A 16,633-nucleotide genomic window follows, 5' to 3' on the forward strand; every position below is an offset into this window, starting at 1 on the left:
CTAGGGATATAACGTCATGCGCGGGCGGGGAACGTGCGCGCCAGGGCGGAAGCGGAAGGGGCGGGGCTCCGCAGGCCGAGTCTCCAGCGCTGCCGCCGCCAGAGTCAGACCGGGAGCCGGAGCGGGCTGAGCCGCTGAGGCAAGATGGTGGACTATAGCGTGTGGGACCACATAGAGGTGTCTGACGATGAGGACGAGACGCACCCCAACATCGACACGGCCAGCCTCTTCCGCTGGCGGCACCAGGTAGAGTGCGCGCGTCCATCCCCTGCCTCCCTCCCCTCCCCCCAGCGCTCGGGACTCCGCTCCAGAGTTCTGACCCCTAGTAGTGCCGGGGACCCCGCCATTGACACCTGGGATTCCCAACGCACAGTCTGGACTTTCAGTATCGCTTGGGGTTCCTTGATTCAACTCCAGACCCCAGAACTGCCAGGGCGCCGAGTCCCTACCAGAGATCCTGGGCCTCCCCTCCGGTTTCTGCATGGAACTTCCACTTGACCCCTAGGGAACCTCTCTCCGAGTCTAAACTGCTAAGAGAAGCTTTGGGGGTACTCCTCAGTCCCCTCTGGGACCTTCCACTTACACGCAGAACTCTGCCTCAGAGTCTGGATCCTGATCCTATTCTGGGAGGCATTTCTGATCTTGGATATACCATCTGCCCCTCCCCAAATGCTCAATACTTTGAATTCATTCTGAGATCTTCTTTCCTAGTTCTTGACAAGGATTCCCGATCCGATCCAGAGATCCCACTCCTCCTCCCAACAGAACAAGGAACTGTGTTCTTCCCCGAGAGATTTCTGTTCCTGGCTTGGGAGTCCAACCCATAGCCAGGAGACCCCTTCCCTGGAAGGTACACGGGTGCTACACCAGGACCTTCAATCTCATTCAGGCCTGGAGTTTTGGAACCCATTTCCCCTCCAGACCAAACTTCCGGTTCCACTTGATGGAGCCTTCCTAATGCCAGCCACTCTCAGCGTCGCTTACTGTGGACCCCATTTCCCATTATACCAGGAAACCCTGCCCCGCAGGGCTTCCGGCCCGCCTTTCCAGAGCCCCTACCCCTCCTTGGTATTGCAGGCCCAAGCACCACCCACCCCCAGCAGTTTCCTGTAGGAGCCTCTGGCAGCCTTGGAATGCCTTATACCAACTCCAGTCCAGCAGCCAAACCCACCCGGCCTTCCTCCTGACCCCAGCTCAGTCTGCTGCTCTCAGACACCCAGACTGTACCTGCTCTCACTAGAGAACCGCCCAATATGATTCCAAATTTACCACTCCTTCTTTTACCTATTTGCCCCCAAATCCAGATCCCAGAACCCTGTCTGGATGTCCTCCTGCCTCTCTCCCTGCCCAGCAGTGCTCACAGGCCAACAAAACAGCTCTCATAAGTCCTAGTAGTCCAACCTCTTGCTCCCGTAAATCCGAGCTCCTACACCAGCGTACTGGTGTATACTCTCACACTGAGGACGATGGATCTCTCAGAGATGGATCTCTCAGAATCTTCCGGTTAGGAATTCCTCACCCCACCCTTGCATAAGGCAACTCCCAGTCAGAACCTCCTAGAACAGCCTTTCCCCATTCCGTGGTGTCTTTTGTCCCTACATCTGGTCTCTAGTCCCATTTCCAATCCTTACCCTACCGCAGCAGTCTCTAGGGGAGTGTACCTGCCAGGCAAGCCACGGAGTAAGAAGAAAGTTCTAGCACTTCTATTTCTTGCTGTGTGTAACATTTTATTACGAAATGCTTAAGATCTGTGCAGAGCTCTAATAAGACTATTCTTGGGAACACCTACTTCTTTCACATAAAGAGGTTAATCTATACAGCTGTATTGGGAACATTTTGGTCCTGCTGGGTGGAAAGCCAGCGCCCCCTCTCCTGCAGAGGTCATCCTCCCCACCACGCCTTCCTCCCCCCTGGCACAGGACCTTTTCCCTTCCTGCTGAGGACCCTGGAGCTGTAGTGGAGCCTAGTGGGGGTGGGGAAGGGGAGATAAGCATCTCCAGCTGTGACAGGCCAGTTTGGGTTCTAATCCCAGCCCTACCGTTTACTGCTGTACTTTCCCTGCCCGGGGAGACCAACTTGAGAATGAAATGAGATTAGGCACGACAAGAACTTGGCTCAGAACCTGGGAGGGAGTAAGCATATGGGAGCGGGAGGTGGGATTAGTGAGAAGGTAGCCTGGCAGCCGGCACGCCTGGGGTCCAGTCCTGGGTCCGGAATCCAATCAGTTGGCTTACTGCGTGACCTCTGGCGGGTTGTTTGATCTCCGGGTCTCTCAGTTTCCCCCAGCTGGGACTACTAAGGGTATCTGCCTGAAAGGGTCTTTTGGTAGGAGGAGTTACTTTATTTAACTTATGTGATGTCCTTGGGATAGACCTCATCTGGCTTGTGATAAACTCTCTGTAAACTTGAGCCGTTAGCATCGTTGTTATTCGGGTGATCCGTGCTCCTGGGAAAGAAAAATTCCAGAGGTATCCAGAAAGGGACAGGGGAGTTTCCCAGTCCCTGCCGTGCCCCGCGGCCCCCCTCCCCCGCCTCAGCTGCTGTTACTGGTTTCTTGTGACTCCTTTCATGGAACTGGATGGCAGCAAGGTTCTGGGAGCCTCAGGTTTTGTATCTGTAGGGCAGATAGGGTGCCCCCCCGCCCCCCGTCTGCCCTGCCCAGCCTGCTCCAGCCCCTCCCAGAGGTGTAAAGCCCCAGCTAGGCGAGCTGCTGCCCCCATCGGCTCTGAGAGGCCTTTATTTAGCTTCGGCCTCCCTGGCGGCCACTCAGAGGACACCGAGAAGAGCTCAGTGGTGGCCCAGCAGGAGTCAGCAGGATGGTAGGTTCCTGCTGCCACCTGAGGCCAGTGATGATGCCAGCCTCTTGGCGGCAGGGAGCCTCCCAGGCAACAAAGGCCCATCCCGGGAAGGGGAACGGGCAGGGCCCAGGGCTGCTCTCTCTGGTCCCTCCACAAGAAAAGGCCCTTCTCGGCCTTTATCCACATGGGCAAAGTGAGATTCGGGATTGACTGTAGTAGTCCTGTGGGGCGTGAGAGAAGGCTCCAGGTTTCCTGGTTCCCACCCACCGCCCGCCTGGCTCAGTGCTAGAACCTGGGGATGCGGCCTCCAAGAAGGCCCAGTAGTGAGTCGGGAGACCCTTCTGGTGGCAGTGGCTGTGACGGCGGTAACAATGGAGCGTGTTCAGTACTGAGTACTGGGTTGCAAGCAGTTTCCTGGGACTAACTCCCGAGGCCCCGTTTCCCAAAGAGGAACCCCAAGGCTTGGAGAGTTTTAAGTGTCTTAGCTAAGGTCACGTTGCCAGTAAGTGGTGGAGCCGGGTAACTGGACTGTGCAATGCTGACCGCTCCCAGCTACTGAGCATTTACTCGGCTGGAAATCGAGCTAAACGCTTGAAGTACGTTTTCTTGTTTGAGGCCCAGAATGGCCCCCAGAGAGAGAGAGAAATTGTCCCCTTGGATGGTAGTGGCAGTCGCCAGCACGGGAAAGGGGCTTGCTGAGCATCCAGCACAGGTCTGGACTATCTTTGCTTCTCCTAGTGCCACCCTGTGAGTCCAGGGCTGTTGTCGCCTTTGACAGCTGAGGAAACGGAGGTGCCTAGAGGTTATGGGATTGACCCAGGGACACCTGGCCTTTACTCTGTGGCTGTGGGTTATGACCCCACATTCGGGGCCCTGCACCTGTCGTCCAGCATCTTATCATGTTATCTGGGGATCATGAAGGGGCCTTGGGGGCACAATGATGTGGCATAGGGACACTTGGACAAGGTTCTGTCGAAGCTGAGACCTGGGGGCAGAGTAAGTGGAGCAAAGGGAAGAGAGTTGCAGGTGGAAGGAACAGCCTGTGCAGAGGCCCCGAGTCAAGAGCAAGCTGGGGCATTTGGGGAACCATGAGGGCCAGCATCTGCCTGAGACCCAGAGTTGGGAGAGGGGAGTGGGACCCAGGCCCCCGTGGGGCCTTGGTGCTATCTGAACAGCTTGGGGCAAGGGTCAGGGTTCCTGTCTGAACCCAGGCACTCTAGGTAGGGGTGGCAGGGAGGGCTGCAGACAGATGTGTGTATTTCAGAGCCTGGCAGCTTCAGGGAACAGTGCTGGAAGGTAGGGGCGCCTCTCAGGGCTCAGGCAGTGGTTCAAGATTGAGCAGGTACTGCTGAGAGCTAGGGGGGCGGGGGAGGTGGAGCCAAGCTGGCCTGGGGACCAGACGGGGCATGCCGTGTGACATGGGGTCCGCTGGGGACCTGAGCGAGAGGGGGAATGAAAAGGGACCATCTGAGCTTGGGGAACAGCCGAAGAGGCGGTCTGGGGAGCAACAGCTGGGGAAGGGGTACAGGAGGCTGGTGGTCCCCGAGCTAAGGCTGAAGGAGGTGTGCCGGCCTGGAGACAGAGTGGAAGGGGTCCTGGCAGCAGTCCAGCAGCAGTGCCCTGAGGGGAGCGAATTGGAGAGACATCTAGAAGTGGAAGTAGTCAGGACTGGGTAGCGGAGGGGGAGGGAAGGACAGGGCCAGTGAGCAGGCCTCCGCTGGCGGCAGAGATGGCTGGAGGAGGTTGCTGGGCAAGGAGGGGCACCCGAGTGTCCCTGAGGGCAGCTCTACAGAGGAGGGGGAGCCTGAGACGCCCATCCAGTATTTCATCACTTTATTCATCCAACAAATGTTTCCCATGTGTGCGGTGTGTGTGAGACACAAGAGTGAACAGAACCCCGCCTCCATGGAGCCAGTATCCTCGGAGCGGGACAGTGTCGATAACACAGTAAATAATTATCACCAGGCATTAGCAGGTAATGAGTGCTGAGGAGGAAGGTGACACAGGGCAAGAGTAAGAGGAGGTTGCCATCTTTAGCAGGGTGGTCAGGGGAGGGCCTCATCTGTAAAGTGACCTTTGAGCCAAGATGGTAAGGATGTGAGGGAGTAAGTGGTATTGGGGGGTGGAATCTGAACAGAGAGCTTTCCAGGCTGAGGAAACAGCCAGTGCAAAGGCCCTGAGGTTGGAAGTGGGTTGGAGAAAAGGTGAGGCAGGCAGTGTGACTGAGGGGAGGGGAAGACCCTCCAGAGCCTTGTGGGTGGGTCATGGATAGGACTTGGACTTTTGCGGAGTGTGGTAGATGGCACAGAGCGTTCCTGGGAGGGGGGTACGACACACAGACTCAGTTGTGTGTAGGTGTACTGGTGGGCGTGGAAGCTGGCCATCTGGGCCACAGAGGGTGGCGCATGCATTCCCTGGGCCATCCCAGGTGCAGTGGGTAGAGCCCTGGGTGGGGTGGTGTTGAGGTCCAGGGACTGGCCCTTCCCCCCAGTGACGGCTGCGTGTCTACCCCCAGGCCCGGGTGGAGCGCATGGAGCAGTTCCAGAAGGAGAAGGAGGAGCTGGACAGGGGCTGCCGCGAGTGCCGGCGCAAGGTGGCCGAGTGCCAGCGGAAGCTGAAGGAGCTGGAGGTGGCCGAGGGCGAGGGCAGCAAGGTGGAACTCGAGCGGCTGCAGGCCGAGGCTCAGCAGCTGCGTAAGGAGGAGCGGAGCTGGGAGCAGAAGCTAGAGGAGATGCGCAAGAAGGAGAAGAACATGCCCTGGAACGTGGACACGCTCAGCAAGGACGGCTTCAGCAAGGTGGGGGGGGCGGGGTGCTGCGCGCTCGTCAGGGGTAGGTGGTGGGCGGCAGGTCAAGGTGGGCACCGGCTGGCGGGGGTGGAGGGACAGGTGGGGGGGGCTGGGCGGTGAAGCACCCCACTGGTACCGCCCCTCTGATCTGCCCGAAGGCCCTAGTCCGAGGCCACACCTGCCACACCCTCGCTCCCGCCACACTGACGCTCCTGGCACCGGCACCGCCTCCGCCATGGAAGGGATGGGCGCTGCGGCCTCGGCCCGCCCGGCCCCGCTGGAGGCGCCCTGCGGCCTCGCCCCAGCCCACTCCCCCTCTCGCCCCACCACAGAGCATGGTCAATACCAAGCCAGAGCCAGCGGAGGAGGAGTCGGAGGAGGTGAGGGAGCAGAAACACAAAACCTTCGTGGAGAAGTACGAGAAACAGATCAAGCACTTTGGTGAGTTGGGCGCGGGGTGGAGGGGGCCCGCTGCTGCCGGGGCGTGGGGTGCACGTGGCAGGGCCCGGCCCTCTGCGTCCGGGGCCCTTCAGCACCTTGCCGACGCCTTCCTGTAGGTATGCTCCGCCGCTGGGATGACAGCCAGAAGTACCTGTCGGACAATGTCCACCTGGTGTGCGAGGAAACGGCCAACTACCTGGTCATCTGGTGCATTGACCTGGAGGTGGAGGAGGTGAGCGGAGGCTGCCCCGGGGCTGGGGAGGAGCCGTTGTCCCGGACAACAGCTGACAAGGTGCGTCTGTTCCCTCTCGCAGAAATGCGCGCTCATGGAGCAGGTGGCGCACCAGACGATCGTCATGCAGTTCATCCTGGAGCTGGCCAAGAGCCTGAAGGTGGATCCCCGGGCCTGCTTCCGGCAGTTCTTCACTAAGATCAAGGTAGCGTCCCCAGGAGCCGGGCTGGGGTGTGGCTCTCTGTGGCGCACCAGCCTTGGTCTGCAGCAGGGGTGTCCACGCGTCCACTCGGACTCCCGGCCGCGGGATCTGAGCCTGCCGTAGCAGGGGAGGGCAGAGGCTTGGAGGGGCCGGTGGCCGGCTCCCAGATAGTTTGAAAGACAGGGGTGAGGGACGGAGTTGAGGACGCCTCAGGGCTCCTCAGCTGAGCGCCTGGAAGAACAGGGCAGCCCATGCTGGGGCTGGGGGCACTGAGGCCAGGGCAGCCCATGCGGAGTGGTCCAGAGCACGAGCGAGCCGTGTTGAGTTTGAGGTGCAGGTAGGCAGGTGGTTGGTAGCGCAGAGATGGCAGAGCCGGCAAGGAGACTGCGCGGGCCTGCGCGGGCCGATCGGGTACGGCCCCGTGAACAGCTCTCGGCCCCCGACCCTGCAGACCGCCGACCGCCAGTACATGGAGGGCTTCAACGATGAACTTGAGGCCTTCAAGGAGCGCGTGCGGGGCCGCGCCAAGCTGCGCATCGAGAAGGCCATGAAGGAGTATGAGGAGGAGGAGCGCAAGAAGCGCCTGGGCCCCGGCGGCCTGGACCCCGTTGAAGTCTATGAGTCTCTCCCTGAGGTGTGGCTCCCCTGTCCCCAGGTGGGGGGTTGGGGGGGCAGCGGGGAGGACCCCTGGGGACCTAGGCCCTGACCCCCAGCCCTTCGGCACCTGCAGGAACTCCAGAAATGCTTTGACGTGAAGGATGTGCAGATGCTCCAAGATGCAATCAGCAAGATGGACCCCACCGTGAGTAGCAGCGCCCCAGGGCCACACTCAAGCCCCGCTCCCGGCTGCCATGGGAGAGCCTGTCACCCTGTGGCCCGCACAGGAGGCAGCCAGGCTTCCTTTCACACACGTCTACTGTGTGACCACCCCCAGAGGTGAACACGGCATTTTCCGCATGTCCCCTGCCGCCGAGTGTTACCCCACTGTGGGCCATTTACGAGCCTAGTGGTTGCCCCACCTTCATCCAAGGAACGGGCGTTCCTCCCCAGCCTGGGTTACCTCATGAAACCACAGTTTCTTTGGAGACTGACCTGGAGAATGCTTGGGGGCGCTGAGCACGTGGTACACGTCAGCTGTCACTGTATGTGCCCGGCGTGGGGCTTGAACTCATGACCCCAGATCAAGAGTCAATGTGCTCTACTGATGGAGCCAGCCAGGTGCCCCCAGCTGCTGCTGCTTTTGGGAGCTGGTGGACGGGACTCTGTATCTTCACAGATCTCGGTTTGACCCCTTGCCTGCTGCTTGCCTCACTGGGTTGGCCACACTAGTTTCCCCATCTGTGAAATGGGTCTGCTTGCAGGACCTGGCCCAGGATTTCTAGAAACTTCCATGAAAAAGGATCTCTAGACCAAGGGTTTTGATCCTATGGTTCACAAGCTCCATGTCTGTCTATAAAAGTAAAGTTTTTTGGAACACAGATCTCATTCTGGACGTACACTGTTTAAATTTGAGCTAATGTTAAGTGAAATGGAAAGGTCTGTTCCTCACCGGCACTGGCTCTGGCTGAAGGACTTGGCAGCCGCACGTGCAGATTGCAGACCATTCCCATCATTGCAGAATCCCCTAGACAGCTCTGGTCTAGAACAAGCAGTGAGCAGGTTGAAAGATGTGCAGGGGGTAGGGGGGCGGGGAGGGTGGGTAGGCAGCCCGGCCTCACTCGCCACCCTTCTCCCCACAGGATGCGAAGTACCACATGCAGCGCTGCATTGACTCCGGCCTCTGGGTCCCCAACTCCAAGTCCAGCGAGGCCAAGGATGGGGAGGAGGCAGGCCCCGGGGACCCCTTGCTGGAAGCCAGCCCCAAGCCAGGCGACAAGAAGGATGTCAGCGCCTAACTCGCCGCAGCTGCTGCCCACCTGCCTGCAGGCCCCTGTGTGCCCCTCTTCAGAAAACAGAAATAGATGCCGTCTCCCCAGCTCCTGGCTTCCTCCACTTTCGCGCTCCTGCCCAGCCTGGGGCCGGGAGAGGGCCTGTCCCCGCCCCCACTGCCCCCACCTCCAGTGCTCATCCAAGTCTCTGCTTTGAGTCAAGGGGCTTCACTGCCTGCAGGACGCTACCCCCTCCCCCATCAGCATTATGCCAAAGGCCTAGGGGTCCAGGGAGGGGTGGAGGTCGCTAGGCTGGTTCCTGGGGTGGGGGGTGGGGTCTCCAGCCCAGAGGCCTGCTCCAGTCACTATGGGCTCTGTTTTCACTGTTCATCTGCTGTCGGAGTCTTCTATATGGTAAACAGCAATGATCTTCCAATAAAGGATTTCAGATGCTCAGGGGGGCGTCTCGAGGGCTGTTGACACAGCTCTTCTCGTGGAGTGGGAGGGAAACCCAGTGAGTGTTGGAGGCCTGGCCTGTGGTGCCTCAGGCTTTATCCTCCAGCCATCTGGGCAGCTCCCTCTGTTCGGATTCCAGGCTCTTGCCCACGCTGTTCCACTGCCTACAACATTCTTCCCCAGGGTTCCTTTACCTTGGAGTTCTCAGCCCCACCCCCCACTCTCTGGCTTGGCCCCCAGGCCCCCTGCCCCATTCAGGAGCATTGGCCCATCTCTGACCACTACCCTTTGTATCCATGGCCTCCAGTTGGGTCCAGATCCCATCTCCTCTGGCCTGCAGCCCACCCCAGCCACTTCCACGATCCACCCCCCCAACCCCAGTCCACAGCAGACCCCAACAGCAGTGGCCAGAGGGGAGCCAGGAACATCCCTCCCTGAGAGCAGAAGCCTGGAGTCCTCTCTGCAGCGCTCTCTGCCCCAGTCTCTTCCTGTCCCCGCTCCGCTCGCCCCCTCCCCTGCTCCCTCCTTGCAGGGCCTGAGCACTTTAAATTTCTCTATCAGTGTGACCTTGGGCAAATACCTCCCCCTCTGCCCAATGAGTAATGTTAGTGCCTTTCTCCTGGGGACTTAGTGCTAAAATGAGATCATGCCACAGGCAAGCAGGGCGCCTGGCACTTCAATTCTCAAAATGTGGGCCTTGGCGTGTGCCTGTCCCTCTCCCCGGATACCCTTCCCTGCACCCCTCGTGAGGCTCCTTTAAAAAGTAATGAAATATTTGGGCCACATGAAAGGCCTTAAAGAATAGTACAATGAACAAGGACACCATTTTAGGATGAAGCCAAGCAGGGAGGCCCTCTGCCTGCCCCTTCCAGGGGGTTACACCCCTGGCAGCTGCTTACACCTCGGACCAGAGCTCCGTGCCACTTCCTCCCCAGGGCCCTCCTTGGCCCACCTGAGTTGCCCCTCGCGTGCAGTCAGGCGGCTTGTCTCACCTGCCATGTGCCAAGCTTTGCCGGCCTGTGTGCTGTCCTCTCCCTTGAGCTGTGGCCCTGAGATACAGCCCCCTGGATGGATCCGGCCTCAGTGGGCGCTCAGTAAACCTCTGTCCGCTAAAGCGAAGAGCCCGTAGATGCTGTTGTGTGCAAGCTGATTGCCACCAGGGGGCAATGGTGAGCTGTAGACCCTGCGGGCATCCCCTAAAGCTTTTAAATGGTGGGCATGGCGCCGATCTGGAGGGCTTGGGGAGGAGGAAGGCATTCCTAAGGCCCTGGGGAAACCTCGGCCATCCAGGATAGGCGACTTCATTATTTACTGTGAAAACTTTCAAAGATGGAATCCATATTATTGGTTTTTCCTTTTGCCTCAGGCTCTAACTCAGCACTGTTAATGAATCTCTACTTAAAATTTAAGTATTTTGTTCATGGGTGTTCTTTTGTTCACATTAATTGTGCTTTTTAAAAAATACTTCATTAAAGTATTTATCTTGGTTACTGAGGTTTTGGGCGCCCTCTTTACTTTTCATGCCTCACCTCCTGCACCATAGTGTCGGCTCTCTTAAGACCGGATTTTAAAACATCAAATGCTATCAAGAGACGCACAGCGGGACACCTGGGTGGCTCAGTTGGTTAAGCGGCTGCCTTCAGCTCAGGTCATGATTCCAGGGTCCTGGGATCAAGCCCCACATCAGGCTCCCTGCTTAGGGGAGAGTCTGCTTCTCTCTCTCCCACTGCCTGCTGCTCTGCTTATTTCTGCTCTCTATCTGTCAAATAAATAAATAAAGTCTTAAACAAACAAACAAAAGAGACACAGGAACTAGCTCGGTCTATCTGCCCTCCCCCCAGGTGGTTCCCCGCCCCCAGTGACGGGCGCCTATGGGAACCAACTGTCCGTGCTTTCTCGTGACTCTTTCCAAGATTTCTTTTTGCAAAATTGAATGCATTTTGTTCTTTAATTGAATGTGTTCTTATCCCCTCTCCTCTTCTTTGCCTGAAACATAGCATGTTTCACTGTCTGAAATGCATCTTGCTCTTTTGACAGAACAGTATGACCTGCAGACCCGCCTTTATCAGTCCATTACGACTTCCTCATTCTTTCTCCCTGCGTGGAAACCTCCAGGGTGTGCCTTTCTTGGGGTTGGTTTCATTCAAGGCTTTCCAGTCTCTCTCTTTTTACAAGCAAGAAATATACTTGTGTACCGTTTCCTGTAAGCACAGGCATCCTACCTATAGGAAAAATTCCCAGAAGCAGGATTGCTGGGTCTTAAGCGAGAGAAACAGAGTTCAACTCAAAAGGGTTTCACAGAACAAACTGTGATGAAGGGATTATGTCAGGGATGTCAGCAGGGTTGCAGAACCAACAAATTCATATCGAGTGTATTTGTTTTCTATAGCTGGTGTAACATAACTGCAAATTTAGCGTCTTCAACACAAACTTACTGTCTTCCAGTTCTGCTGCTGAGAAGCCTGACACGAGTCTCACTTGGTTAAAATCAGGACACGGGCAGAGCTGCAATCCTTCCGGAAGCTCCAAGTAGGATCCATTTCCTTGCCTTGCCCAGCTTCTAGAAGCTGCTTCCATTCCTTGGCTCACGGCCCTTCCTCTATCTACAAAGATGGTAAAGATAAGTCAGGGGGAGCCTGGGTGGCTCAGTGGGTTGGGCCCTCTGCCTTCAGCTCAGGTCATGATCCCAGGGTCCTGGGATGAGCCCCATTGGGCTCTCTGCTCGGCGGGGAGCCTGCTTCCCTTCCTTTCTCTCTGCCTGCCTCTCTGCCTACTTATGATCTCTGTCAAATAAATAATAAAATCTTAAAAAAAAAGATAAGTCAGGCCCTCATATCATATCATTCTGATTTCTTTTTCTGCCTCCCCCTTCCACTTTTTTTTAAAGTTAAGATTTTAAATTTTATTTATTTGAGATAGAGTGGAAAGAGGGACAGTGGGAAAGGAACAGAGAGAATCTGAAGCAGACTCCATGCTTAGTGCAGGCCTGACTCGGGCTGGATCTCACCGACAGTGAGATCTCGACCTGAGCCAAGACTAAGAGTCAGTCACCCAACCGATTGAGCCACCCAGGTGTCCTCCCCACCCCCCACCCCCAACCCCACCTCCTCCACCTATAAGGATCCTTGTGATTACCTTGAGTCCAACAGGATAATCTTCTTACCTGAAGGCCATCTGATTAGCATTTTCAATTTCCATCTGCAATTTTGCTTATTTATTTATTTATGTTTAAAGATTTTATTTATGTTATTTGACAGGCAGAGATTACAAGTAGGCAGAGAGGCAGGCAGAGAGAGAGAGGAGGAAGCAGGCTCCCCACTGAGCAGAGAGCCCGATGTGGGGCTCGATCCCAGGACCCTGGGATCATGACCTGAGCCGAAGGCCCAACCCACTGAGCCACCCAGGCACCCTTACTTATTTATTTTTAAAAATAATTTATTTATTTATTTGTCAGAGAGAAAGAGAACATGAGCATGGGAAGGGGCAGAGGGAGAAGCAGGCTCCCTGATGACCAAACAGCCTGATGTGGGACTCGATCCCACGACCCTGGGATCATGGCCTGAGAGGAAGGCAGCTGCTTAACTGACTGATCCGCCCAGGCATCCCTCCATCTACAATTTTTTTTTTAAAAAGGATTTTATTTATTTATTTGACATAGAAAGAGAGAGAGAGAGAGAGAGAGAAAGAGAGCACAAGCAGGGGGAACGGCAGGCAGGTAGGCAGGCAGGCAGAGGGAGAGGGAGAGGGAGAAGCAGTCTCCCTGCCGGGCAGGGAGCCCAATGTGGGGCTGGATCCCAGGACCCTGGGATCATGACCAGAGCCTAAAGCAGCCACTTAACTGACTGAGCCACCCAGGCGCTCCTCCATCTGCAAATTTAATTCTCCCTTTTTATGCTTCTCCCTAACGAAGCATAACCTATTCACAGATTCCAGGGATTAATTAGTTCCTAATGGGCTTTTTGGGGGGTCTGTTACTCTGCCTGCCACAGGGAGGCACCACATCCAGGGCTAAGGTGCAGGGGCAGGAAACAGAATTAGCAGAACTCATTGAGATCTGTAGCCACAAGGAAGGCACTCCTTGCAGAACATGTGGTCACAGAGGTACAATCACTGCCCAAACTGTGCCCAGCAGGGAGGGAGCAGGGGACTAGATATCACTCCATGGTTCTCCCACTTCTGGTCTCTGGCCAGGCTTCCCCATTGGCAGAACGCACCCGAAGCTGGGTGCAGCACTTTGATTACTTCTGGCCACAAGAGGAAGCCCTCAATATCATAGGCAACGAATACCTAGACAACGACAAATAGCCTAGAACAAGTTACTCCAGCCCCCGAGACGCCTTACTTGGCTAACTTCTTTCCTCCCTACCACTTAGCACCTTCCAACATATCATAAAACCCACTTACTAGTATTTATATCGTTTACATCCATTCCCCCGAGGCAGGGATTCCTGTGTTTTGTTCATGGCTAAACCCTCAGATCCTAGAGCACAGCACACAGTAGGCACTCCATAAGTGTGTGTTTTTAAATTGTGGTGAAATGTACTTGCCATGAAATTAACCATTTTGGGATGTGCCATTCAGTGGCTTTAACTACAGGAAACTGTTGCCGTTAAACACTTAATCCCCCATTCATAAAATATCTGTAATTTTGTGGGATGCCTGGGTGGCTCAGTCAGTTAAGTGTCTGCCTTCAGCCCAGGTCATGATTCCCCGGGGTTTGGGGATCAAGTCCCGCATCAGCTCTCTGCTCAGCGGGGAGCCTGCTTCTCCCTCTACCTCTGCCTGCTGCTCTACCCACTTGTGCTCTCTCTGTCTGGCAAATGAATAAATGAAGTCTTTTTAAAGAATCTGTAATTTTGTGACTGGCTTATTTCAACTAGCATAACGTTTTCAAGGTTCATCCGTGGTGTAGCATGTACCAATTTCATTCCATTTTACAGTTGAATCATTTTGCATCATAGGATACAATTTCTTTGCATATACAACCCCGATGTGGAATTGCTGGGTTACATGGTAATTCTACACTTAACTTTAGGAACCACCAAACCATAAACATATACTGAATTCAGTAATTCAATGTCAGGGACCCAGAAGCAGAGTAAGAACTTGTCCTCAAAATCCTTTTCTGCCTTTTCAATTCAGAACCATGTGAGTGAATTACTTACTTAAAATAAGCAATTCTTTAGGGACGCCTGGGTGGCTCAGTTGGTTAAGCAGCTGCCTTCAGCTCAGGTCATGATCCCAGGGTCCTGGGATCGAGTCCCGCATCTGGCCCCTTGCTCAGCAGGGAGCCTGCTTTTCCCTCTGCCTCTGCCTGCCTCTCTGTCTGCCTGTGCTCACTCGCTCTCTCTCCCTCTGTCTCTGACAAATAAATAAATAAAATCTTTAATAATAAAAAAAAGCAATTCTTTAAAAAAAGAATGACGATGTAAGAACATTTCTTGGCACCACTTGGAAACCACATAACTGTCCATCCATGGAAGAAGAGACAGATAAACTGTAGCGTACTTAAAAAAATTTTTTTAAACGTATTTATTTATTAGAGAGAGAGAGAGGGAGAGGGAGACAGAGCATGTGCGGGAGAGGAGCAGAGAAAGAGGGAGAAGCAGACTCCCCACTGAACAGGGAGCCCAACTGGGGATTCGATCCCAGGACTCTGGGATCATGACCTGAGCTGAAGGCAGATGCTTAACTGACTGAGCCACGCAGGTGCCCCCAACACAATGTTTTCCAGGTTCATCCAAGTTGTGGCATGTGTCAGAGCTTCCTTTCTTGTAATGACCAAAAGTCCCCCGTATGGCTAGACCACATTTTGTTTATCCATTCATTGATTGATGGACACCTGAGTGGTTTCTGCCTGTCACCAAGCCAATGTTTTCATGTATTTCCAACCCCTCGATGAGTGCCTGGGATATATCCTAATCAAACAATTCTGCAAAATAGATCTATACACAGGGGAAAGGAAAGATCACCAAAAACTATCATTAATTGAAAAAGGTAACGGCCCTCACTCTGTACTCAGATTACAAGATCTCACGTGTACTACCCTGTTTGAGGTTCCTGACATGTCTCAGAGTTTGTGACTCCAATTAGCCCCATTCTGCAGAGTAGGAGATGGGCATGAGCAGTTAAATGTGTGCCCAGGATCCCACAGTGGCTGAGCTGGGATACAAACCCAGACTTTCTGGTTCCAGCCTTTGTGTGTGTAACTCCTGTTTCCTCCCAAGACCAGCAAGGAATGCCCAGTTTAGGGCTGCTCGTGGGAATTTCCTGGAGGCATGTATTCACATATGTACCCAACAGGGTATGGCACTTCCTTGGAAGGATTCCCAGGAAACTGACCAGCCTCATGGCTGTTTGGGGGGAAGGGGCTGACTGTTCCACGAACCCTCCAATTCAAAAGAACACAAAGGGGTTTTGTTTTTAATTTACCGACTGGACTCTTGGCTTTTGCCCGGGCTGGAGGGAGCTCTGGGAGGCCCCTCCCTGCAGGGTCAGGGGAATCCCCCAATTCTAGCTTCCTCCTAAAAACCCACGAGGGACGGGTGACCAATTGTTCTATTTTGCTCAGGACTGTCCCAGTAACAACCCCGAAAGTCCCTTGTGGTAATCTCCCTCAATCCTGGGCAAACCCTGATGGTTGGTGGGGTGATCCCGAGTGCCCCTGCTGGTCCTGGAAACTGTCTGTCATGCAGGAGTTTGCAAAGGAGGCCTTGGGCCCTGGGGGCAGGACACTAGCCTTGCCCGCAGTCTCTGTAGTCTCCTTTTTCTTCTGCTGTCAGGTGGGTGTGCTAGTCCCACTTTAAGAGAAACTGAAAGAGCTTGGTGAATTCTAAGCACATGCAGTCTGGGACAGTGTGAGCCGGAATTATCTTCTTATTACTGGGGTTATTAGCATCATTATTATTATCAGTCATCATAGCCACCTGTCACTTCCTGTCCCCCTGGGATGCTGGACACCCAGTGCCAGGCTCAGCCCGTGTTCTGTGGAGGCTGCCTCACTTCACCCAGCTGCCTGTTGAAGAATCTGGCAACTTCGACTTCCTGCTGCTGTGCTCTCAGGGGCAGAGAGGAAGCTGAGGCCGGAAGGCCATGGTCAGGCTTTTCCACAGCAAGCAGGACAGCTGCTCAAGCCCAGAGGGCTCCCTCAATCATTCACCACCACCACCCCACCATCTTTAAGGCATCTCCTGGGTGCCAGGCATAATTCCAGATGCCGAGCATATAGTGGAGAACCACACAGACCCCTCCCTTGTGGAGCTGACATTTTAAAGTGGAAGACAGGCATTAAAATCAGTGCTCACAGAAACTTCCAGTGAAATGTCATAAGGACTGCAGAGAAAAATACAGCAGGGGAAGAGACAGAAAAATGAGATTGTTGATTTAGATCAAGGAGCTTCTGGGAAGGGCTGAGGGTTTATTTCTTGGCCTGGGTAGTGGGTTTATTACTGTTCTTTAAAACTGGGCCCACAGGTGAAGCCTGGGAAATCTTTCTTTAGTGCATTATAAAGGAAAACTTTCTCTACTTGCAGCACTTCTGATCCCCAGTATGTGGGTTTTCCGCACCAGACAACTCTCCAATTTTCTGTAGACACCCGCTGGGAGGAACTGAATCAGATACCAAAGGTGGGAATGACTTAAAAGGTTTCTTTGCTCGGACAGGACCAAGCAGGCTGAAGATAGGCTCAGGCCTGGGTCGAAGGCTGGTCGAGAAGAGAGCTCAAATGAGTGAGGTCAAGGAGGGCGTCTTTGTCACCTCTCTGTGCCTCAGTTTCTTGCTCGGAGAAATGGGGACAACACAAAGAGGACTGCTGCCTTGATCAAATGAGATACTGCATGAGAACACTC

At 54.7% G+C, this 16,633-nt stretch overlaps 1 protein-coding gene across 1 annotated transcript; it reads left to right on the top strand.

Moving 5' to 3' along the window:
- Positions 1–38: 38 nt before the first annotated feature.
- CDC37 (cell division cycle 37, HSP90 cochaperone) lies at positions 39–8,785 on the top strand. Its single transcript, XM_004748437.3, has 8 exons — positions 39–246; positions 5,314–5,595; positions 5,919–6,027; positions 6,144–6,259; positions 6,342–6,464; positions 6,913–7,095; positions 7,192–7,263; positions 8,201–8,785. The coding sequence occupies exons 1-8, from the start codon at positions 145–147 to the stop codon at positions 8,354–8,356; spliced, it is 1,143 nt and encodes a 380-aa protein (XP_004748494.1). The 5' UTR covers positions 39–144; the 3' UTR covers positions 8,357–8,785.
- The last annotated feature ends 7,848 nt before the right edge of the window (positions 8,786–16,633 follow it).

The sequence above is a fragment of the Mustela putorius genome, unplaced genomic scaffold, assembly GCF_011764305.1.
Source record: "Mustela putorius furo isolate JIRA1106 unplaced genomic scaffold, ASM1176430v1.1 tig00000095_pilon_pilon_pilon, whole genome shotgun sequence".
NCBI classification, from domain to species: Eukaryota; Metazoa; Chordata; class Mammalia; order Carnivora; family Mustelidae; genus Mustela; species Mustela putorius.

Coding starts and splice junctions, on each gene's coding strand:
- CDC37 (XM_004748437.3), top strand. CDS start 145: ATGGTGGACTATAGCGTGTGGGACCACATAGAGGTGTCTGACGATGAG. Junction 6,260..6,341: donor TTGACCTGGAGGTGGAGGAG/GTGAGCGGAGGC, acceptor TCCCTCTCGCAG/AAATGCGCGCTCATGGAGCA. Junction 6,465..6,912: donor AGTTCTTCACTAAGATCAAG/GTAGCGTCCCCA, acceptor CCGACCCTGCAG/ACCGCCGACCGCCAGTACAT.